This window comes from Mirounga leonina, unplaced genomic scaffold, assembly GCF_011800145.1.
Source record: "Mirounga leonina isolate KUSES-001 unplaced genomic scaffold, KU_Mleo_1.0 Mir_169, whole genome shotgun sequence".
NCBI lineage: Eukaryota > Metazoa > Chordata > Mammalia > Carnivora > Phocidae > Mirounga > Mirounga leonina.
The window spans coordinates 18,844,093-18,870,092 of NW_023270431.1; the positions used below are offsets into that span (position 1 = coordinate 18,844,093).

Sequence of the window (26,000 nt, forward strand, 5' to 3'; positions counted from 1 at the left end):
TGTGTGTGTGTGTGTGGAGGGGGTGGTTTGAGTTGGGAGCGGGATGAGCCTCTGGCTTTGGGGCAACAGTCTAGTACAACCGGGTTCTTTTTATGAATGGGGAAACTGAGGCCCAGAGAGGAAAGGCGAGCTGCCCAAGATTAGGAAGCTAAAGAGCTGCCCAAGATTTAGGAAGGTAAAGGTCCAGGTTCTCCCATCGCTTTCTTTTGAGCTCCCTATGCTATGCTGTGCTGTTTTGTATTGTAATTTATATCACGTTGCTCCCAGAGCAGAATTAATCCTGGTTTAAGAGGATACTGGAAATTCTTTGAGATTGTAGCTATAGGAGAGAAGAACAAAAGCAATTATAGAATTTCAGCCTAAGGCTGTATACTTCTGACTCATTATTGGAAACGTTTGGGTGGGCAGGCTGGACCAACTGGGCACGGGGGTTCAAGGGCACATCTCTGCTCTGGCCTGTGTCCTTTGCTCTGTAGACAACCAAAGAGGTCCCAAAGGAAATTATTTCATTCTGTCAAGATGATTGAGACCAATGCCTACTTCTGATTATCGGGTGACACGTGAGCAAATGCAAACAAAGTACCCCTTGTCTAACACTTGTCCAAAACTAACAATAATAGCAAAACTTGAGTTCTTGCTGGCAGGGACCATGCCAAGTGTTTAGTGTACTCCTCACTTCGTCTTCACCACAACCTTGTGCTTACCTCCATTTTACAGTTGAGGAAACAGTCTGGAGAGTTAACTTGCACAAGATCACATTTAGATCTGGAAGATCTACGTCTTTCAGGAAAGACTTTCTCGGAAAGATCTGTCTTTCAGAAAAGACTATAAAAATCCTTCTAATCCACTTGACATTATATTGGTAATGTACTTTGCTTTTTATTTTGACTACAAAACATCTACTCAAGATAATGTAAGAACAGTATTGATGTTACAAGGATTCAGAAAATGGTAAATTCTTACCCATGTCCATTACATGGAAAAGCAGTACTTTGTCATAAAGAAAAGTTTCAATGTCAACACAAAAAAACATTTCCTAGATTTTGAATAGCCCCTAGGATGTCTAACTGAACAAAAGTACATATTGAAGTCAGCTCTGTTAGGGGTAAATCATATATCTTGTATAGGAGTTCCCCTGGTGCAAAATTCATCTTTCAATGTGTTCTCTCTGATATTTTTATTATAATCCAGATTTATTAACATGGCAAGCAAAACAAAAGAAAACAAAACGAAAGCCATGCTCATTCCTTTAGACCTAAACACAGTGGCTGGCATGTCTAGAAGGAAAAGGAAGGGAGAGAAAGTGAGGAAAAGGAGGGGAGGGGAGAGAAGAGCTTCCAACATCTACGGCATTCTTAACGTACTGTTTGAGTAATTTGTTCATCTTTTGCTTTTAGTCCATTGAGTTTAAAGTTCTTCCAGAGGACAAGAAGCAGACTACTGCGCAGTCTCCAATTTATTTATTCCAGAGTCATTAAGAAGTTGATTATTTTGTTTCTGTAATCCATTTCTTCATGAAAACGATGTCATGGATAGCCGAGTCATGGATGGCTCAGTGACCCAGACCTGCCCAGAAAAGCCTGCAGAAGCCCCCAGATATCTGAATCAATAGACTAGCAATCCTCCTGTGGAGCCTGGGAGCAAGATGCTGAGATGATAGGAGAGAGCAGAGGATTCCATCCTTATCTTGTCTTAGACAGAAACCCTGAAATAGACTTGTCTAGGATTCTTACAAAAATAAACTGCACTTCTACAGGGGTGCTTTATGTTTATGTCCTTTGTGTTGCTTCATTAAAAGACTCCTTTCAAAGCCAAGTTTGTCATCCTGTCCTGTGATCTCCTAGGTTTTCCCTCCTACTGAGCTTTAGGTTTTAGCCACCTCACTGTGGCCCCCACTGGGCCTCCCACTGGGCTGCACCAGCACATCTCTGTCCTTCCTCCACCTCCAATCAAGATGATGCTGGGCACAAAAAATCTTAAAATCATGGTGTGTGAGTGTACTTTTAAAGGTTACTAGATCTAACTCAGAGAAGGAGATGCCCAGTATATGAACTTAGCTGTCTCTTTTTGCTAATGCTGTTTCCTCACTTATAAAGTGAGGTTGAACCAGATAATTCTGTATTATCTCTATTGCCTCTCAAATTCTATAAGCCTAAGGGTCTGTGCACCAATTTCCACAGGATATTAGGAGAAAAATCAGTCTGACTGGAATCACTCATTCAATCTATAAACATTGAGGAGCTTGTAAAATGACTAATACTTGTATTAGGAATTTTTGTTTTTAAACTTCCTTTTATTTTCTAGGGCTATCACATTGCAGAATCCCAGGAAGCACAGATATTATTTTAAACTGTGTGAATAGTGCCCCCTATGTATTTGTATTCACTTTGGTCCAGAAAGGATCTAAGTAATTTCTTTCTTATATATGATTTTATTTAATATCTATGCTATTATTACTATCATCCTAACTTTTACAAACAATTTATATAATATAAGGAAACCAAAGCAGAGCAAGGTTAAATAACTTGCTCAAAGTTATACAACCATTGGATAGTAGATCTGGGACTTAAATCAAAATCCTATGCTGCCTATCGACTAATCCTCTTTTTGGACCTCATTTTCTGCATCTGTAAAAATGGTGAATTTTACTTAATTTGTCCAACTCACAAAGCTGCTGTGAGTCTTGGGTGAGATAGGGTAGGCAGAAGAGTGTTAAAACTGTAAAATGCTATTCACCTGAGAGGCATTATTGTTAAATCCATTACAACATTTTGAACATGATTCATAGGATGAATTAAATGCAACTAAGCTTTTTACACATATATGTTTCACTTTATTGACTACACTCATCCAACAAGTCACCTTCCAACCGACATAGCCATATTGCCATGGAATAATCTTGGTTGGACTTATGGTAACTTCAGAAGCACCATTTTTTTTTTTTTTTTAATGACCCAGGCTGAGGTATTCCAAAGTTAATCTTGTGATACATCTCGTTGAAATCAATCTAATCGACTTGAAATCAATCTAATCGAAAAAAAAAACAGTAATACAATTACTGTTTGGAATTATATTTTACATATTTCTATAACATGTTTTAAACTTCTTGGAGCTATAGGGCACCTGGGTGGCTTAGTCAATTGACCGTCCGACTCTTGGTTTTGGCTCAGGTCATAATCTCAGGGTCCTGAGAGCAAGCCTCACATTGGACTCCACGCTCAGCAGGGAGTCTGATGAAGATTCTCTCTCTCCCTCTCTCTCTAAAAATAAATAAATAAATCTTAAATAAACAAACTCTCCGGAGCCAGGAAATTTCTTTCATTTTTTCTGAAAACTAGGACAGTGCTTTGCACAGTGTAGTTTACTCAATGTTTACAAAATTGAACTGGGTTAGTATTCCCATTTTCTTGTCTTGCTTACAGTCTAATTTCTTTTACAGGAAGAGGAAAGTCAGTGATAGGCTGTTTAACTTTTTAAATTAAATGATACTCCAGACCTCCCTCCTTCAATAGCCAAGTACTTACAGATGAAAATACGCTGGGTTTTGGCCAGTGACTCTTTCCCTCAGAGAGATGTTTTTCTGCTTAATATGTCACCCATAAACCCTGAAACAAACTTGTCCATGATTCTTATAAAAATAAGATATACTCCTGCACAAGTGCTTTATGTTCATACTCCTTGGATTGTTTTGTTAAAAATTAAACAGGCTCCTACTGAAAATGTTTCCTGGGAGACTAGCATAGCATGTCTGGATGGGTGAGAGAATCTCACATTGTGATGGCACATTCATTAACTTATCTTCCTTCAAAATTTTTATCATAACGACCTAATAATGACCAACCGACTGATCTCTATGGTGGCAGTAGTTGGGAACTGACAGATCTACTAATGAATCTTTTTCAGCTTTCAAGGAAGAGAAAAATATACATTACATAAACTGCTTCTGAATATAGAAAAGGAAAATAACCCTTTTAAAAAAATTATAGACTCCTGTTATTTATAAAAAGAGATGCATAAACTTCGGCATGGATGGAAAAAGAGTACGAAATCACACAAGGTCCGTCACAGATCTCAGGGTTAACTTCAATAAACCACAGTGTGTATACCTCCAAAGAACCTTCACCAGTATCCCTTGAAAGCTTCAATATTTGAACACCTGCCACCAGGGATGGCTACGTCATTGGTGGGGCCGAGTGCAAAACAAAAATATAAACGCCTGTTCTAAAAGTAGGGGAGAGTGCCGTTAGAGTTGCTAAAATATAGAATGATTTCTTTCCTTTGCAGATTCCCTCTACACTATAATGGTGATGTGTTTTTTATTTGCTATTCTATGTCATGTTCTAGCAAACACAGGGATACTTGAAAGGTGAGTGCACACATTCACTCCAGGGTCCAGTAGAGCCCTACAGCAGCACTCAGCACCCACGGACGCACAGAAGTACGTGGCTCACAGGCTACTGAGTACCCCCTCCTGCTCACCACTGGACCGACACTGCAGTGCCCAGGCCAGGGGTGGGGAAATCAATCTTCCTGACACACTGGTCAAGGGCCCCAACCTAAAGTAGACTGGCCAAACTCAGGAGATTGTAACCTCCCAGCCAGGGCTCATACCTTCCCTGCATAGGGGGTGGGTGAGAGGCTTGCTCTGGTCCAGGCGTTCTTCAAACACAGCATGACATGGCCAGGCCAGGGCAGGGAAAAACTGTGGGATGTGTGGATCGGTATATAGGCCCCCACCAGGGGCAAGGGGCAGCGTGGGTCTCAGGTGGGGTTGGAAGAGGGAAGCAGGAAAGCGAGGTCCAGAAGCCATCCCACAGGGCAGGAAGCTGAACTGTGCATGCCACACCTTGGTACATGCACCGTTGTTTCAACAGTCTCCACTTACAAAACACATTCAAAGATTACACTATTAAGAATTTCAAGATGGCAACTGCAGAGCATTAACCCCCGCAGGTGAGGTCTTGTGTGAAGGTACTGGTTTCAGGCCCACAAAACCAGGCCTACCTGCCACCCAGAGGGCATCAACCAACTAAAAGAACTAAAACACGTATCATTTAGGTTAAAAGACTTTTGCCCGTTCTTTCCCTAATCCTCCCCATCCATTCTTTGCCCCTGAACCTGGTGGAATGGAGGAGGGTAGGAGAGAGGCAGGTACTAGAGCAGAGTTTACCTTCTTCCTAGGACAATTTCCACAGTTCAGGGTTTAAGCCTAAGGTGGAAAAAGCGAAAACACACTTAAATCAACTTTATACCTGAAAATGAATCTCCATCATCAAAGTGAGTGTTTTATATGTATTTATGTGTCTATATGTGATTGCTGATTGGCTAATTGACCAATAACTCAAAGTATCCAAAAAGCTGTGAGATCTACCTGAGATGCCAGGAAGGGTAGAGAAGTAATAGCCAATAAAGCATATTAAACAGTCATTGATTAAAAGTAAAGTCGTTTTCTATCTGTACCCCCAACGAGTTCAGATTATTTCATATAAAATATGATTCATCTATATAATAAATGGTTAATCCACATGAATCAAGTAGAAATTTACTGCATAAAAGGGGTAAGAGATAATGTCATGAGAGAATCAAATGATCCTAATAACTTGAATAATTTGATTATTTCGGTCAGGATGGCATATTACATTGATTACTTGGTGACCAACGTGTAATTAATTACTTTGATTGCCCAAAGACACACCATCTTTTGTACAAATGAGCAATAATCATCTGATTGCATTAAGCTAGACCAGGATATTATCCAAAATAATCAAATATAATTAATTCTACCTTCAAATCCAAATCTTCCCTTAAGATACACACTATGGAGCTCTGAGTTCATTTTATGAATCAACCACATTTTTAGCTCCTACCGTTCTCTTTCTTTTGCCTTATTTTTCTCTCCTGCTTCAAGTTCACATTATCTTTATAAGTCACATTAAATTATTAGAACTCACTTTCACAAAACCATCTCTTTCTTCACTGTGTACCTGAACTGCATATTCATTTAAAAGCTCTTTAGCAGGTCCTGAGGCTTCCTTCACAATGATTTGGCATTCAATTTAAATATAACTTCACCCAAGATACAACCTAATTAACAAAACCTATTCTAAGTTATTCTGGGGTGGTGTGATTGCTCTAAAAATTTATTTGATGTGATGTGTGGGTTTGTGTTTGTAACACTCCTTTAAAGTGTAAAACACTTGAAACACCTGCATTAATGTTCTCTGAAGAAGAGAAGAAATGAATGTTAACTTTCTTTCTTAGGGGGCCTGGTTCGGTAGCTAGTCTTCTTGGAAATATTGAAGCCTATCTGTCACTTTTAAAGGACTCAGGCTTGCATATCAAACTTCAGAAAGTGTTATTGCGGGGCGCCTGGGTGGCTCAGTCGGTTGAGCGTCTGCTTTCGGCTCAGGTCATGGTCCCAGGGTCCTGGGATCAAGCCCCGCATCGGGCTCTCTGCTCCGCGGGAAGCCTGCTTCTCCTTCTCCCACTCCCCCTGCTTGTGTTCCCTCTCTCACTGTCTCTCTCTCTCTGTCAAAATAAATAAATAAAATCTTTAAAAAAAAAAAAAGTGTTATTGCTTCCCAATAGGTTTAAGAAGATTTGCTAATGGTATTATAACTTCATCTCCTTTTGATTGCCCAAGGCAAGGAGTGAGAAACCAGCAGCACAATTTTGTAGAAAGCCTTTAGAAGCACTCTTGTAGAAAATAAGTTTCTATAATGAACTGTATCGATCCTGGGATCAAAAGTAATAACTCATCCATCAAGTGAACTAATTGATAATAAAATGTAGTTCAATGTTTCCTACATCACATTAAGTATCAATATATTGAAAAGAAAACTATGGTAATTTTTCTCAGTGACTGAAATCTCTTTTCCGCACTTGGCCCCAATTATTGATCAAAAAACATTATGATTCAGCAGCAGATTAGAATTGGAAAAACAAGTGACAGTGTTGAACTTTATCTGAAGCCCCTGTGTTCCTGGAAAGTAGCTAGAGTCCAAAAATCTGCCCCTGCCCCCATTTTGTCTTCTGAGAAATGACCACCTTGCTGTCCTATATCCTGAGATAGGAGCTGCCTCTCCCACCTCTACCTCCACCTCTGAAGAAGACTCCCTTGCTTTTCTGTCTTTTTGGATTTCTGGGCCCCCTTCCTTTATTTTGAGATGTTGCTCATTAATGAATATCCTCCCCCTTGCAATAAGCTGATAAAATCGTCTCAGTTAGCCAGTGCATTTTGTCTTTCAGTTTCTTCACAAGAGAAAACAAAATGTTCAAGTTCTCTGTTAAGTTCAGGGAGGTCAAACTCAATTGGAAAGTGATATGATTTTAAAATGACCAGGACGTCCCAGTTTAACTGTTTCAAAGCAATGTTTACAAGGAAAGCAGAGGTGGCTCATTCCACAAATGAGGTAGACGGGATGTAACCCTGATGGTGTCACCAAAGGACCTGTCGGGAAATAGCGCCAGGCCCTGTCATAGATTTGTGGTAAAAATAGCCAATTCCTTACCACCCTTTTCTCTTATTTCTTTGAGGCTGTTGTTAATCTCATTGGCATTTTGACCTTAATAATGACTATAGAATTAGGTAGAATTCCTTTCCTCATTCATCTCCATGTTAAAAAATTGTGTGTGTGGATGGGAGTGATTCGAACAGGCTTATGAGCAGCACAATACAAAATGATAGACCTTATTCATGAAAACTAATCCACCTGCAAGGATTAAGACAATGTGACCATAAATTATGATCGTGTAGCAACTCATAGGCAAATATTTGCAATCTCAATTACTCTCCTACTTACAAAAAGGTCTTGTGATGGCAATCGCAGTCATGGAAGAAAGCAGAATTTCAATATATAGAACTACCTTAATATAGGTATTTTATACTATGTCTAAACTTCTTTTATAAAGGGAACACCAGTGGATATATATCCATTTAAACAGACAGGTAAGTGAGTCTGACATGGCAGATTCTAGTGGCAAAAAGGAATTCTTATAAAGGAAATAAATGCTGAAATTTGGATATGGCTAAAAATTGTATTTGTTTCTAAAATAATTTTACTTCAAAATATTCTTTTTAAAAAGATTTTACTTATTTATTTCAGACAGAAAGAGAGAGATAGAGAAAGCACACACAAGGGGTGGGGGGGCAGGCGGAGAGGGAGAAGAGGCAGAGCAAGGAGCCCAACGTGGGGCTGGATCCCCAGGACCCTGAGATCATGACCTGAGCCTAACGCAGATGCTTAACCACTTATCCTGCTTAACCGAATGACTGAGCCACCCAGGCGCCCCTACTTCTAAATATCCTTTATGTTGCTAATTGCAGCCCGTTATAATCACACGCAATAGGAAATAAAGCAAATGTTCCACAAGAGGAGATGGGTTAAATAAACTATGGTATACTTATTCAGTGGACTGCTCTGCAGCATATAAAAATTATTTTGCAGGAAAAAATGGCATAGAAAGTTGTTTATAAAAAAATTTAAATAACTTAAAAGAAATGTTGCTTATGATCCAGAGAAGAAAATCTGGCTACAAACTGCGTAAGTTAGACATATTCCAAATGAGAATAGAAGTCCAATAAGTTAGGGAGTGTCCATCTTTACTGTGTCCCCAACACAGTGTTTGGTATGATATAAGTGCTTAAGTAAATAAATGCAAGTGTATACAAAATGATTCCATTAGAAAAATATGTTATGCGTAGAAAAACTCTAAGAATATGCATTAAAATGTTAACTATTTAATTCTGAGTGGATTTCTTTTGCCAACTGGTATTTTTAATTTTTATATTGAAATTGTATTTCTTTTGTAATCAGAAAACAATAAAAGTATGTTAAAAATATATCTTTTCATAGATTTTCCAGAGTAGTCCCTATAAAATATCCTGTTTCTATATTTAGGCAGTTTACAGAGCTGGCTGGCTTTTTCTTAAATCTTGGAAAGCAGCTTATTTTCTGAAATCCTCACATTTTATCCAAGCTTATCCTTCAGTGAACAATCACACACAGTCTGTTCTGGATTGTGACCAGTAAATGAAGTGAAAATCAAAATGAGGTAACTATGATATGCTGTCACTCACACATTTCTCAGGTAACTGTGATTTCATTCTTTTTGAAATAATGGAACCAGAAGCCTTGGTGCTCCCTGGTAGAAATCAAGCTCACAGGAACAGTTCTCTCCTTACAGTCTTCACAAACCACAAATTTGAGGAGATGAAAACTGGCCAAAATCCCAGAGGCTCATTCCAAATGCTCTAGTAATTCTCTTGAGCAGTAAACATAGTTTAGACATTACTGAAGAATGCAAAGACCATTTCTAGACATTAACAGAAGTTACATTTGATTGGCCAACAATTGTGCATTAATACTCCTCAGGAGGAATGCCGAGTGTATGAGTAGTGTGGTGGAGACCCATTCTTCTAGCCTAGATTGCCAAATGTATTCAGATACATTTGATTTGAAATTGGGAAGCGAATATGCCCAGGGGAAGCTTTAAACATCCTGAATGGTAGAGTTCAAAGTGGAAGAAAAACAGTCATATCTGAAGAACCAGAGAGTTAGAAGAACAGAATTGTGTAGATTTGTTCTGTTCATTTGTAGATTTGTCTGTTGGTTTGTTTTTTTTTTTAACATCAGTTGTATACAGAGTATGTCAGAATCAGAAATATTAACACGACTGTAGTACCCTGCTCAACTAATAGCTACAAATTCTCAAAGAACCCACCTAGGATATTAACCTGTTCCATATTTTGAAAATATAATCCTACAAAATTACTATTCCTTTTAAGTCAGGCTTAAAAACTATTAAATAAGTAGTTTTAAAATGTATTTATGGTCTATCTACAATTATATGGAGAAGGGTTTTAATAAATTATATTAGCTCAATTTCGGACAGTTTCCTAGAAAAATATAATCCTTGAAAAGTTTTGAAAGAATTATCGAATTTGTGTTAGGAAAATAGAGTGAAGTATCCCAGATACTTAGCCTGCCTATGAGGGAAGTTATGGTAGAGATGGAATTTGCCTTTAAATCTTTTGTACCAAAAAGGAAAATAAGTTTCTAGAACATTATGTCATTCACAGCAGAGAACCAAAATCAATGTTATTTGTAAATAAGCAGGAAGTTACTTGTCTCTACACCTGGCACGAAGTAATTCAAATGGTTTTGGTTTACTTAATGGTGAGATAAATGGCAACACACTAAAAGTAACACACCGTTTAATTTATTTCCCTTAATTCAATGCCAGAAATCAAAATAGGAAGGGGACTATATCATACTTCCTACTGAGGGCTGATCTCTACGTGGAATCTTTTTCACAAAATACTTAACACGACAGCATGCACATTGCTAGTCTACAAAATGAATACTGATCATTGGAGGTTTTTCTACTTAACAAACATTTATTTAATACCCACTTGACCTGATTTACTTGGTTCAACCAAAGTTACTATGGGATTACTATAGGATACATAAATTTCATTCAATTTTTCACTCAATGCCATGTCTGGAAGCATCTTTAGTTGCTTATAAATTGAGAGTCCATCCCTTCATGGATGTTCTTTTCTTTTGGTATCCCCTTTTCAGAACTCAGACAGTACAGTGGACAAACCTCTATCTTTACAGCTATTGCATTTATTATTTATGATAGCTATCACTTCCTGATAGGCTGTGTACTCACCGACAGCAGGAATGTCATCTTGTATTTTTTTACTAAATAGCATCTAATAAAGTGCCTGGCACATGTAGGAGATCAACAAACATTTGGTGACTATAGTAACTAATTAATTAAATGCCTCCCAAAAGCTATAAAAGCTATAACTCAACTACAAAATACAAGATTCTCTTATTGAAGATTGATGTATTAATTTAACATTAGGATAGGAACAAAGTTTAGATTTTCTGCTCTTGGAGTCAATAGTATATGAAACATAATAGTGAAATAAGACAAAAGACGTGGTTGGAGATGGACAGGGAGGCTCTTCATGTGCATCTCAGTTGTGTGAGTATCCATGGTACCACCTTGATGCTGATGTTCTTCCTTACAAGGGTTCAACTCTGTTAGGTAATCTGGTACTTGACTAGCACTAAGGAATAAATGTTTCTTAAATTATTGTCATAGCTTTATTCCTTAGGTAAGTACAAAAAGCTTACATTTAGAAAGTAAGGAGGGTCTAGGAGAAGTAATCACAAAGTCCTTCCCTATGGGAATTGTTTTTCTGCCATATGCATGTCTGTGACTCATGTATAGAGTTAAATGCTCCTGGGACCTTAAACTCTTTCCTAGATGTAAATCAGTCAACTTTCAAATCTTCTGTAGGCCAGGAGAGGTGCCTGGCTGACTCCCAGTTTAGTCTAGTACTGTCCAACTGATAATCAAGAGTTGTTTGTTGCTGTTACTGTTTTTAACATAATCTGATTCCAAAACAACCATTATACATTGGGAATTCCTCCTCACATGTATATACCCCAGTAAAACAAATTAAATATAATATACACAATGGGAAAGAAAATCCTTGAATAGGTGTCAATGACATGGTTATTCTCCAGAATGATTCTACCAACATGCCCTCCTAAGGACTGCCTTCTCTTTATCTGAGATGAGTCTGTGCTGGGGCTGTCTGTGGATCTTTCTTGTATGGAGTCCTCTTCTGAGTGTAGAGAAAAGGAAGTCTGGTCCATTTCAGTCTTGCTGTCATGGTAACAACCATCGAAGGCCATGGCTTGAAGTATCAATATTATACATTCCAGAAAGCTGACAAAAAGACTTTTGTTAGTAAGTCATGAATATGGTTCTGTATGTAGGAATTACAGTAAAAGTCTAAACAATCAGATTTTTAAAATAGTTTCAAGAAATGCTAAGAATGTTTTGCTTATTTTAAAGAATAGAATTCTGGTTTTGCTTTTGGTACCTGACTAAAAATCATTTTAATAATAAATGGAAAACATCATCATAGAGATTTGTTTTTAGTAGGGATTTAGCAAGGTTTATTATTATCTCCATAGAGATATTTGAACATTATACAAATAAATGTTTCACAATTATAATGTCATTGTCTTCTAATTTAGTTCTGGCCTGATAGACTGGAACACTCAAATGCATGTTTCCCCAGAAAGGAACAGTTTCAGGTTTCCCCTTTGTTTCTGAGTAGTATGAGTTGTTTGCCATAATGTTGAGTTGAAACTGAATATGATTTATCAGAAGAGCAATATAAGCCAATTGGATTTGCTTTTCAACATATTTTCCTCTTTAGAGAAAACATAGCAATACACCCAGTCAGTGTGGGGTTCAAAACCAGAACAACATCATCCGGTGATCCATTTATGCTTAAATTTGGAGTAAGGGTAGGAAATGATTTCAGCTGCTCTTTTTAAGTGCAAATTGGCCAAGTCTTCCTATTTTTGCTGGGAAGTACCTATAAATGATACCAACATATCCCAATTAAACAACTTGAAATTGGCTTATTTTTCAGAAGGAGAGAATTATCAATGCTTTCTGGCTCCAGTGCCTGATTGAATCTAAACTACCATTTTTCTTTAAGGTTTTACTTTGAAGGAGATAGTAGTTCTCGCTGATACAGAACAGTGTCTATGAAGCAGCTGTTACTAATTTCTTTCTGAGAAAACAAAATCACTTCTTGATCTATAGTAAAGTGAAAAAACAAACAAATATGAACAGGCTACCATGGGATGAAATTATTTAGAATTCAAATTGGAGGCTACAGAGTAAATTCTGCCAAAACACGTATTTGGTTCATAGCAATTAAAAACCTAATATTCTACTGAATTCAAGAGACATAGAGAATATTTTATGTCTTCAGTAAACTAACCAAAGACCCATACTCAAGTTATGTTGTCCTTTTTTGTTTTAGCTTTAGAAACTTTTCATAGTAAAATGAAAGTGGATCATACAAACATGACATAGATCAAGACTCAAAAACTAACCTCAGATAGCCAAAAATAACATTAATAATATATTCAACTCTGGATCTGAGGGTAGAATAACTAATACAGTCTCTTCAGTGGTTTCATTATAGCCACCCAGACACTGTTGGCTTATCCTACTGAACATTATGATAATGTAGAACCATTTATATAATTGATGAAATCTTGCAGTATACAATTTACCAGTAGGGTGCTAATTTCCTTCTAGTAAAAACAGTTTTAGAATGGGTCTTTAATTTTTCACACTAGTCTACAAATAAGCACATACCCAAGGCATCCTATATCTAAAGTAGAGATTTGACTGTTTTATATTAAGTTCTAAGTCCTGGAAGTAGGAATACATTTGGATGAAGGTATAAGAAAGAAAATTACTTCCTTTCTCCTTTCTGGGCAAACGTCAACACTAGGGATGATTTTTCCATGGCCCTTGATGTTCTTCCAGCTCTTGGCATCCAGGGGGGGTTGGGACAGGGGTGTGATGGTGACAGTGGTAGGTAATGAGCTTTGCTTAACTTCATAGGGAGGAACTCCATACCCTAACGTTCCTGGTCTTTCTCATTATCCCTCCATTACTCCACCATAGAGATTTGGGAGAAGGAACTAGCATGTGTGGTTCAGTTCCTTTTGAGTCCTCACTTTGTGATCTGCATTGGTATCCAAGTCTGTTCTCTGAAATGAGGTAAAAGGAGACTGTCTTCACAGGGAGAGTCCTGAATTGTCTAGCTTCACCAGTGACCAAAAGAGTATGTTTAGTACAATGATGAATTATTAGTGAGCCTGCCTGCTCACATATCTAAGGCACTTACTCCCAACTGCTTTATCAACAACAAAGGTGACATCATCCTATCTATCCGTCTTGTCCCCACATATTTCTCTCTCTAAAACTCAGGTATAGAGGAAAGAAGTATCACCGGTTATCCCCCGAACCTATAGACATGTCCTTCTGCCCTGTGCCTCACCAGGGCATCCTACCCCTTTAACCATTTCTCATCTCAAACAGTCTGTCCCACTATCCTTGTTGAAACTACTATTCTTTCAGAGCCTCTGTCCTGGGCACTAATCACAATAAGAACTTAACATTTGTGTAGCATTTTATAGCTTGCAAAAGTTTCAGACCCATTTATTACACTATTTACAATAGCCATGGCAGATAAATAGGAGAGAAATGCCAACATGCTGAAAATTACAAATGATGTTTAGGAGACAACCCAAAACGCAGAGCTAGGAAGTAGTGGAGTAGGTTTGGCATCATTTCTTCAGACCCCAAATCTTATGGTCTGTCATTTTACCCCATAAATACAGGAATGGCAGGTAGGACATTTCTTTGAGATCATTGCGCCTTTGAAGGAGGTGGTTTCCGGAGGCTGGTGAAAGGGAAAATGGGGAGCTGTGTAAGGGGCACAGTGTTTCAATTTTGTAAGATGAAGAAGTCCTGGCGATTCCTTGCACAACCAGGTGAATATTCTTAACACTACTGAACTGTACACTTACAAACAGTTAAGATGGCAAGTTCTACGTTACATGGATTTTACCCCAATAAAAAAATTTTTAAAAAACATATGATGCTTATTAACTCAAAAGATTCTCTCCTTAGTGTTACACAAGAAGAGTGTGTACAAACCCATCTAGTGAGAAAGAAAATTCAGTAGTGTGAACACATGTGTTGTGTGGCAGGTGGGGGTGGGGAGATGTAAACAAGTTCGGAGTCAAAAGACTAGATAGAGGTGGGCCGGGATTACGACAGTGCCTCTTTCTTGGGTTAACCATTTCCCACATAAAAATAAAACAGAACAACCACCAAATTAATTTCCTCATCACACATTTTTTTCTCTGTCATCTTTCACTTCACAGATTATCTAAATCATTACTATTCACAGTGTGGGTAATGGACCAACAGCATCTGGGGCTTGTTAGAAATGCAGACTCACTGATCCCATACCCCAGAACTACTGAACGAAAATCTAACAAATCCCAGGTGATGTGTACACTACCCATTACCACATACTTGTCTAAAAGCTCCTGGTTTCCTCACACCCACCTAGCAGTCACTGTGGGTATGCATGTGGCAGGGACACTTACTCACATGTTGCCAAGAAATGGAAGCATCAGCAAAAAAGCAAAATCAGCTCCTATTACAGCTTTGACTCAAAGGATATATAATAGAAGAATAAAGGAGCATTACAGGAGATCTGAATTGTAATTGCATCTCTGTTGGCTGTGAATCTTTTGGCAAAACACTTTCCTTCACTAAAACTCTGCTGCTTCATTTTAAAAATAGAGATAATAATCTCTGTAAGGTCTACCCATGGAGCTGATATGAAGGTTCAATTTGAAAAGAGGATATAAAACATCTGAAAAGTAAGAAATGCTCTGACTACAAGTGTAACAAATATTAAATAATGTTTGGGTCATGTATAATTGTGCATGTAAGAATTTCTTAAACCAATGTAAATATATTATATTAAAATTATGTGCACACACATATAGTCTTAAGTGTAGGCTAGCAAACAAATTGATATGATCAATTAGGTTTTTGAAGTATAATATCTTATGTCATTTCTCACAACAGCAACGAACTGGCGCCCCAGTCCTTTGTGAAATGAAGCAGGTAGATATCAATCTATCCATATTTATTAAACAATGGCACAAGAAAGATGTGATGACATTTAGAACCCAGAAGGCACCTTTTATTCCCAGTATACTGTGGAGAGAAGAACCTCTCTTTATGTTCTCTCACTCCTTCAAGTGACAAGAAGAGAAACATAAATCCTAGTTCTGGTAGAGAAATATATCATTTATGGATTGAGAGCATAACCACTGGAGTCAGGGAGAGCCAGAAACAAATCCTGATTCCTCTTAGGCTATGTGACCTTGGCCGAGTTACTCCGTATCTGCTCCTATTTTACCTCTGTAAAATGAAGGTGATAAAGAACCGACCTCTTGGGGTTGCTCAGAATTAAATGACATACTTTATGGTAGGTGGTTAGTATAATACCAGTACATAATAAACACACATTAGCTAGTCTCATCACTGTCGTCATCATCATCATCATCACCTACTTGAAAGGGTATAGTTTGTACATCAACCCTTCCTTTTCAAAGGATAGAGTCCGTGGAGGGAGCACACTGAGAGAAATCACGAAAAGACTCCTGGCAAAGGTGAGTAAGGATGCTGAGGAAACCAGCCAGCACAGACAGAATAAGGTTCACTATTAAATCCTGTAAACTTGCACCTGGCCAAGGCATAGAGACTTACTACAAGGACTTATGACACTCAGGAGAGGATTATAGGTAAGGATAGTCTTTTTCACATTCCAGAAGGGATCCATGAGTTAAAACCAGGCAGTACCTTCCCTGTCTTGTTGAATTGTTCTCGCTCTTCCACAGTGGTGAGGTAGTTCACAGCTGCATACTCAATGACTGACAGGAACACAAATAGGGAGCTGACCCACAGGTATACATCCACGGCCTTAATGTAGGACACCTGGGGCATGGAAGCACTCATGCCAGAGATGATGGTGGACATGGTCAGCACCGTGGTGATTCCTGCCATTGGAGAATAGGGACAAGCTCAGTGACATAACCATTCCGTTCTGGGATCAGGTGCTGGATTATACCAGGGGATGTATTTGCTCACAATATCTGGTGAGCAAAGTTGGGAGTGGGGGAGGAAACCCAGCCCATTACCCTTGTACACATCATGAGCCTAAGCAAGAAGCTCTCCTTGGATCTGTCTTTCCATCTTTTTCTTGCCCTTACCCCAACTGTCCATAGCGTTTCCATCCTTCCATCGAAAGACTTCACAGACTCATACACATCTCTAAGGATACATTTCTTTGCCCTCTGATGGGCCTCTTTAAACCATCCCAGAAAGGTAAAAAGTGTGTTCAATTCTAAAAGTCCTCTGGGAAATAAATTCTAAAACCATTCCTACTACCCTTTCCCATCATTTTACACTTTTCCTTTTAAAGAAATTGTCTTCGAGTCAGTCTTTTATCTTTCATTCATCAGGGAGTGGTCTTGTCATTTTCCATATTTTTCTTTCATATAGAATACTTACAAGCCATCAGTGTTGCTATTACTTTGTCCCTTGTTACTGAAACTATAGTTCAATTGAGATTTAGAATGGAAGTGTATGGTGGAGGCTCAGTTCAGTGTAAATACTTACTATGCACTTGTGAAATGCCAGTTACTCTCCCCTTCCCTCCTATCCCCTCCCCCCTCCTTGTTTCCTTCCTTTCCTTTCCTTTATTCTCTGGCATAAGTATCAGAAGTGATGAGATCAAGGTTCTGGGGGACAATGGAGAAAGACTGACTCTGAGATTTCCTTAATAAAATGCTGGCCTAGGGGAGGGCTAGTCTGTGTCTGCACTAATTTCTCAGAGGGATGATGCGAGAGTGTTGCCTGGAAAGTACAGTATTGTAAATATTTGAAATGCACACTAGCTGGCATGGCTTTATTTCCTAACTTCCCACTAGGGAGGCAGAAATGGAGTCCTTAATGATTTTTATAAGTTGTGAGGACATTTTAATGTCAACAGACGGAATCCCAAACAGCAGGAAGAGCACCGTGATTTACTCCTAAATGTACAGACACAGCATGTGGACAGCTTTCACCAACACATTTCTACCCTTTCAACAATAATTCTTCAAGGTTCTCCTCTGAGGGAGCCCATATCAAAGACAATGACAAATCTACAGAGCTATTCAATTTCAAATTAAGTTTTACTGTTTGTATGATCAAGACCAGACTTGGGGATTTGGCAGCCACCACAGGAGGGCCCTGGGATCTCACCTTCACACTGATTTGAACTCCAGGAGAAGTCACTTGAGTGCTATTCTAGCTCTTACCATTGAATGCAGGCCACCATCTCACTGAGTCCCGGGCTTCCCCAACGATTGAAATATCAACAGTCTGCATATCGGTGGATGCTGTTTGCAGTCCTGGCTACATAAGCATGGAGATGTGAAGTTTTTATTCCCATTACAGGTGTACATGTAGCTGAAGCCAAGATTATTAAATAAAGCTTGCTTGCCTTTATTGAATGTTTACCCACCACAAACCTAGGTAAATATTATTAGCCACACGTTGCAGAAAAGAAATATGAGCTGAGAGTGGTTAAGTAACTGGCCTGAGTTTTGTCAGTAGCAGGATCGGAACCTTTCTATTTGAATGTAGAACCCAGGTTTTTTACACACAAACCAGCTGCCTCTCATTCTAGACCTATAAAGGGAATCTTTTTTTGTTCTTGAGATTATACACCAATCTCAGAGCATCTGGGTGGCTCAACTGTTGGTTGAGCATCCCACTCTTGATTTCCACTGGGGTCATGATCTCAGGGTTGTGGGCTCAAGCCCTGTCTGAGGCTCCGCATTCAGCACAGAGTCTGCTTGAGATTCTCTCCTTCTCCCTCTGCCCCTCTCCCCCTTGCTTTCATTCTCTATTTCTCTAAAATAAATAAATAAAACCTTTTTAAGAAAAGATTATAAACCAATCTCTATACATGAAGCATCCCTGAGAGAAGACACTGCAAAACTGAGGGTAGAGAGGCGCCTGGGTGGCTTGGTCAGTTAAGTGTCTGGTCAGTTAACTAACTTGGTCAGTTAAGTGTCTGACTCTTGCTTTTGGCTTAAGTTGTGATCTCAGGGTCATGAGATTGAGCCTTGCCTTGGGCTTTGCACTCAATGTGCAGTCCGCTTGAGATTCTCTCCCTCCCCCTCTCCCTCTGCCCCTTCCCCACTCATGCTCTCTCTCTCTCTCTTTCTCTCAAAATAAATAAATAAGATCTTAAAAAAAAATCTGAGGGTAGAATTATGTCAGGAAGCATGAAGGTATTTTGTGTTTTTCAAAAAGCTAAAAGTCTCATTCCTTTCAGGACTTCACTGGTAAAACTGAAAGAATCCTACACTGACATTCATATTTAGTATCTTTCCTTATTAGTTCAAAAAATTTTAAATGCCTTTTCTTACTGGCCCTCTAAGATAAAACTTGATTTTTTTCAATGGACAGTAACATGGGGCTTAACTGACAAAATAAGGATTTAGAACAAACACAGGAGTATATATGCCAGGCAGGTCTTGTCATGCATTTTAAATTGGTGACTGTGGCGCCAGTAAAGGAAACTGCATTATCTATTTTTTGCCAGAGAGCAATAAGCTATCAGTCATTTTCCTTCAAAGGGGACTTAGTGCAGCTAATTTACTATATTTCTTTCGAAACCAGCATTTTAAATTTTGCTTGTTTAAAATGAGTAATTAAAAAAAATAGAGAGTGGGGAGGAGGGATTGTTTGAGTTTGCACATAAAGGATGGGAAAGCTGATATATAAATTCTTAATGCAAAAGAACTTGAGTCAGGAATATTACAGCCACTAATTAAACACACTTATGTCTTGAGCCACCCCTTAGAAATACATTAATCTTGACAAACTGTATTCCTTCCAAATCTAATAAGTTAACATCCCAATAAAGGCATTTTAAACATATGAAGTGACCATTTAGTCAAAGAAAGGTTCTATGCTGGGATTAAAAAATTATTTTCTCACCTACCAACATTGCTATGCATGGTCAGAAAAGTGTTAGGACAAAATATTTAGTTTGGTGCATGGGACTCAACTCCCCTGAGCCCATGAAGTTTCACTATATTAACTCTTAAGGACATGTCTAGGGCCCTACAAAACCCTTTGGTCTGGGGAGAGTTACTCATCTTTGTGTTTCATTGGCCATTTTTGGCTGTGTATGGAGAGGTTTGTTGACTGGTGTGATGGTAGTGGGGCATGTAGGCATCACTTATAGAACTACTGAGTCAGTTCATCCCTTCAGTAGCTGTGTTGTGGGCAGCTCTTTTGAAGGGATAGGTATCTACATTCGCCTTTAAATGAGTAAAAACACTTTCCCTGTAGGCCTAAGCAGAAAGAAAATACTAAGTGATGTGAGGGAAAGGAAGGTAGGCTGGATATCCTAACACCATCACTCTATGGCCAGCAACCAACGACCATTATCCCACGAAGGTGGTGCCAGAGTCCAGGGCCTAGAAGTTCTGGTAACCTCTATGATGGTTAAATGAATTGCTCCTAAGTACTTACTTCTTCAGTTCTATGGCATATTTTCTGTTAGGAGACATTTTTCTTTATCAGTGATGACATGCCTGAAAACTTTAGTTGTCTGTTTCCTGGTAAATGACCCGATGACTTAATATGTTGTACATGAATGGCACACCCCATGCAGAGGGGCCAAATGAGAAAGATGGAGGCAAAGAAAGGAAGGACATAGAAGGAAGAGATGAAAGTACAATAGTACTCATCCTTCCATGAGGGTTAGGACACCCTTGAACAGCTTTACAATAGTCTTGCTTCCTCTCCACACCAAATCAAATGGAAAGATAGATTAGTATTTTTAACCCATCCCATATTCCAAGTTATGGTAGCTAATTTTTTTTTAAAGATTTTATTTATTTATTTGACAGAGAGAGACACAGCAAGAGAGGGAACACAAGCAGGGGGAGTGGGAGAGGGAGAAGAAGGCTCCCCGCAGAGCAGGGAGCCGGATGTGGGACTCCATCCCAGGACCCTGGGATCATGACCTGAGCCGAAGGCAGTCGCTTAACCAACTGAGCCACCCAGGCGCCCGTTATGGTAGCTATTATCTCTTATGAGAATTGCCTAGTCTTGGGCGCCTGGGTGGCTCAGTTGGTTAAGCGACTGCCTTCGGCTCAGGTCATGATCCTGGAGTCCCTGGATCGAGTCCTGCATCGGGCTCCCTGCTCGGCAGGGAGGCTGCTTCTCCCTCTGACTCTCCCCTCTCATGTGCTCTCTTTCTCATTCTCTCTCTCCCAAAAAATAAAGAAAGAAAATCTTTAAAAAAAAAAAAAAAAAAGAATTGCCTAGTCACAAGTGATATTTCCGTGCTGTTCAGCCTCCATTGTTTTTCACTTGAAACATGACAAATATGAAAGGATCTTAACCAGCAAATGATTCATTCTTAATTAGCAAATGAATCCAAATGTGGAAAGGTCTTAGCCAGCAATGAATTATCACTGTTTCCAGTTAGTAACTAAAATATAGTTATTAAAACATGTGGGCTAAACACTGGCAATTTAACAACTATATACTGAGCACAAAATATGTGCAGGGTACTGTGCTAGTCACTACAGGAACAAAAAAGGTGGTCATAATGATCCTTGGCCTTAAGGAACTCACCTTCTACTAGAGGAGACAAGATAAGCTACCAAGGCACCCCATGGCTACATACAAAATAGAGGAAGTAAGGTAGAAGAAATACCTTAGAAGAGATACGAAACACCATGTGGCTCAAATATGTGAGACACCATGTCTGCCTGGAGCCATTAGTAAAAGCTTGTGGCCATTGAGAAATGGCAAGACTTTGACAGAGAAGGATAGGTAGAGAGGGCATTCTAGGTAGAGTAAGAACAAGAACAACGGTACAGAAGCACTGCAGAGAAGATAAGCAGTTAGGCATAGGTGGCTGTTTGAGAACATTGAATATTCAAATTGGTTGAAGCTTAGGGCAACTGTACTGGGGCAAGAATATGGTTGAAGATTTAGCAAATAAAAATATGGGACACTCAGTTATATCTGAATTTCAAATAAACGACAAATAATGTTTTCGTATAAGTATATCCCCTGCAATATTTAGGATATACTTATACTAAAACATTATCTGGTGCTTATCTAAAACTCAAATTCAGCCAAGTGTCCTCTATTTCATTTGGTGACCCTAAAGTGACACCTTGGATTCCAAGCTGAGAGTATTTATTCTAATGGTATTTAAGATAGAGTATTGTGATCACAGTTGACTTTTGAGATATTATTCTGGTAGTAGGGTTGAACTGTGGTAAGAATAGTAGGAAGTGAAATAAGCAATTATAAGGCCTGTACAAGTCCATACTACAACTTTGTGCAAATTAATAAATTTTCTGGAGGATGTCACCCCTTTTTTCTGGAGGATGTCATCCCAAACCATGTCCCATGGAGCTTGGGCTGGATTTCTGCTCCCTACTCCCATCTGGGTCAGATTTCACAGCCTTGCAAGGTGACCCTGGGCAGGTAGGGGTCTGTTAGAGCAATCCAGGGAAAATTAACAAGGGTCCCAGGTCTGGTCAAGGCAAGAGGAGTGGAAGAGAAAAGATAAGCATATTAGAGAGAAGGCTGACTCTGAAGATTTAGATACCTTATAGCCACAGTTCTCAAAGTGAAGTCAGTGGGTCCTTTGGGCTCCCCAAAACATTTTCAGAGGGTCTGTGTAATGAAAATGAGTTCCACAATACTAAGACATTGTTTACCTTTCTCATTATGTTGATATTTGCAATGGTGGGAAGCATTGGAGGTAAAAGCTGTTGTTGCCCTAGCATGAATTAAGGCAGCAGCACCCAACTGACCTAACAGTCACTGTGTTCTTCAGCTTTTAGCATCACAATAAAAAAATCTGTAAAAATTGTTAATTTTATCAAATTATACCTCTGTGTATATGCCTTCTTAATATTCTGGTTAATGTAATGAGCAGTATATAGAAAGCACTTCTGCATACCAAAGAGCAATGGCTATCTTGAGGAAAAGCACTCAGGCAATTGAGTTATACACTGAACACCAGATGCTTTGAAAAATGGAACACCACTTTCACTTAAAAGAACAACTCACAGACAAACTATGGTTGTTCAGATTTGGATATCTGGCAGACATTTCTCAAAACTGAGTAAAGGAAGCCTCTCACCTGAAGTAAAACAACTCATGATATTTGTTGTCTAATGATAAAATTTGAGCTTTCAAGTCAAAACTAGAATGATGTTGAATATGTATCCGTCACTATGACCTTGACAGCTTCCCACTACTCACTTTTTAATGAGATTAATGGTGACATTAATGAATGTGCTTTTTAAAAATATTTTATTTATTTACTTATTTACTTATTTATTTAGTGCGAGCAGGGGGATGGGCAAAGGGAGAGGGAGAGAGAGAATCTCAAGCAGACTCCACACTGAGCACAGAGCCCAACACAGGGCTTTATTCCACAACTCTGAGATCATGACCTGAGCCAAAATCAAGAGTCAGATGCTTAACCAACTGAGCCACCCAAGTGCCCCGAATGTGATTTTTTTTTGACATTGTATAGTGAATTATGTGGGCATTGAGAAGATATAGCTCAATGCACTGGTACTTTTCAAATGATTGATGCTTGAGTGAAAAGATCTAGTCAAAATGCAAGATAGATCAACGCACTTTAATCTAATAGAATAGAAAGAATTCACTGATATGGTTTCAGATTCCACATTCCACATTAACTAAACTTTAAGAAACTGTCACTTGCTGAGTTTTGGTGCAATGTCAAGGAAGACTATGCACAATTATCTGAAAACACTATTAAAATATGGCTCTTTTCTCCAATCACGTATCTGAGCAAGACCAGTTTTCTTTCTATATTTCAGCTAAAAGTTATTACAACAGATTGAATGAAGAAGCAGAGATAAGAAATCCAGCTGCCCTCCAGAAGGCCAGATAGTAAAGGTTTGCAAAAATGTACAACAATGCCACTCTTCCAACTATTTTTTTGTTTTAGAAAAAAACTATTTTTCATAGAATGTGTTAACTTGTAATGAATTTATTATTGCTATTTTTAGATGGACTAATACAAATTTTTAAAAATTCTGTTTTAATATCCAACATGGCTAATAATGATAGATATAACCCACAAAAACAAAAGCTCTCTGGGGTTCCTTATAATTTTTAAGGTGTAAATGGGTCCTAAGAATCCAAGAATGACTGCTAAAGACTAAGAAGGAAATTGAGGATCCAAATACGAAGATTCAACACATTGGGGGTCCTTAAAAGAACAAGAAAAGCCAAGAGAAAAAGTGGAGTTTGGGCAGGGATGGTGGAGGAGGTAATAGTAGTCTGTTGGGTTTGAGCATGTGGCGTGCCCACAGCACTTGGAGATGAAGTCCAGCAGGCAGCTGGGAATACTATCTGGAACATGAGGGAAGGATTTGAGATAAGGACTTAGATTTGGGATATATTTTCATAGAGACAGTAGTCAGAAACAAGAGTCTTGCTCCATTTGATGAGTGAATCAAAAGCGAGCAAAACCTTGGGAGGGAGTTACCAGACTCAAGGAGTAGAAGGAAGACAAAGTAGGAAGACAAATGAAAGAAAAATCTAAAAGAGGAGGAAACCTAGACTAGTGCAGAGTATTGCAAATGCATTTATTGTTTGTTTGGTTGGTTTTATCAAACACTATGGACCAGGCATCGGCCCAGGCAGTTGACATGAATGCTCCCATTTATTTCATCATTCATTTCATACGGTGACCTTGGAAGGCTGTATTAATCATCTCATTTTGCAGATGAAGAAGAGGAGGCTGGGCTTTTGACACTTGGTTCTGAATTTGGAGAGGATGCTTAATAGTGTCAAATACTTCAGTGTGATGAAGGGGAAACAACCGAGAAAAGGCAAATGGGATAGACAGTCAGAGGGACCTTCTGGAGAATCAGGTAGCCCAGTATTTGGAAACAGCCAGTCAAGCAGAGTGCAAAATATCTTTTTATTTATCTTATCTTATTTTATTTTATTTTATTTTATTTTATTTTATTTTATTTTATTTTATTTTATTTTATTTTTTAAGAGAGAGAGAGCACTGGGGGGAGGGGAAGGGAGAGAGAAAATCTTAAGCAGGCTCCAGGCCCAGCACAGAGCTTGGTGCAGGGCTTGATCTCATGACCTGAGCTGAAATCAAGAGTCGGATGCTTAACCGACTGAGCCACGCAGGCGCCCCCAGAGCACAAAATATCTTTGAAAAACCTTGAGGGTGTTAAGAAGCAAAAGCCTGAGAGGATAGCAGTGGTATAGGAATACTACAGTTCCCTTCAGTAAGATAAGAGGGGAGAGGGACACTTCTGATTTATATATTATTTTACATAAATCCGCATAGCAATTTCCCAACCCCCTAGGGAATCAGATGTAGATGCAAGAAGCATAGAATTTCGGGGAGACTTAAAGGCATTTCAGTGTTCTCCATTCTCCCCATCCCGCCCTGGAACCAGCTTCTATTACTTGTCATTTTAAAAGTGTAAGAGCTGAGCAGTAGGCTTCAGAAATCTGATTGAAAATCATGTTCACAAACCTTTAGAGACTGAACGTCTTTCTCATTCTGTCTTGAGGGCTGGAAATGTGCCTCTCATCTCCCGTTCAGCTCTACCCTGCCCCACTGCCGTATGAGGTCAGGGCGCAACTGCTCTGATGTGAAGTCACAGCCGCAATAATTTAATTACTCATTCAGATGGTATTTTTTTCCCATGAAGGTAGTCAAGCCTCAAATTCTTATAGATTAAAGCTTTTAATAGGGGAAAGAGGTGAACAAATTATTAATATTAATGACAATTTGTGTCTTTCAAATGATCTTTTGAAGTATGCATATAATTTGTGAACATTAGCTTAGAAATCACCCTTTCTGGAATGAATTGTGTGATAATTACAATGATTGTGAAGCACTTATAACAATCTTCTGTCTAGGTAGAGCATTACAGGTCAAAGACCAAAATCAGCTGAAATGAGGGAGCTCTGCCCTGAAACAGCAGAGGAGGCAAGTGGGATTGACTCTTGGGTTCTCATTAAGTAACAGGTTATCCAAGTGCTTAGCCGGGCACCTTCCACTTTGTAAGAACTCAGTCACTGCTAAGCGGGCCTGACATCGTTCCCATAAATCAGTATGTGTGACTGTGGCATGTGGCATGCCTGCTAGACAGAGTAGATAATCATACCTGTGTGATGACTTAATGAAGCCAGCAATGCCTCCCCCTTTGAATCTCTTGCCAACTAAGGAAGCACAGTAACAAATTTCACTGTGGCTTGTTCTGATTTTGGTGTTTAGGCTAAGCCCCAGTTTTTAAGTAGCATTGCCCCCTACCCCAAGAAGTGATGTATTAAGATACTGGTAGTACAGTGTGCATTAGTTTGAAGGTTCTTTTTTCTATGATGCAAAGGTTTGTCATGCAAAGCAAAGTGGGTTGGGGCAAGAGACGGGGAGGTTTCCCTGAAAGTGAGGTGATAGG

General features: G+C 38.9%; 1 protein-coding gene across 1 annotated transcript in view; it reads right to left on the reverse strand.

The window, feature by feature from the left end:
* Positions 1 to 11,450: 11,450 nt before the first annotated feature.
* GABRR3 (gamma-aminobutyric acid type A receptor subunit rho3) overlaps positions 11,451 to 26,000 on the reverse strand; it is a 43,736-nt gene continuing 29,186 nt past the window's right edge. Inside the window, 3 exon segments of the mRNA XM_035015318.1 lie at positions 11,451 to 11,727; positions 11,729 to 11,751; positions 16,291 to 16,487. Coding sequence (XP_034871209.1) covers positions 11,451 to 11,727; positions 11,729 to 11,751; positions 16,291 to 16,487 — 497 coding nt within the window.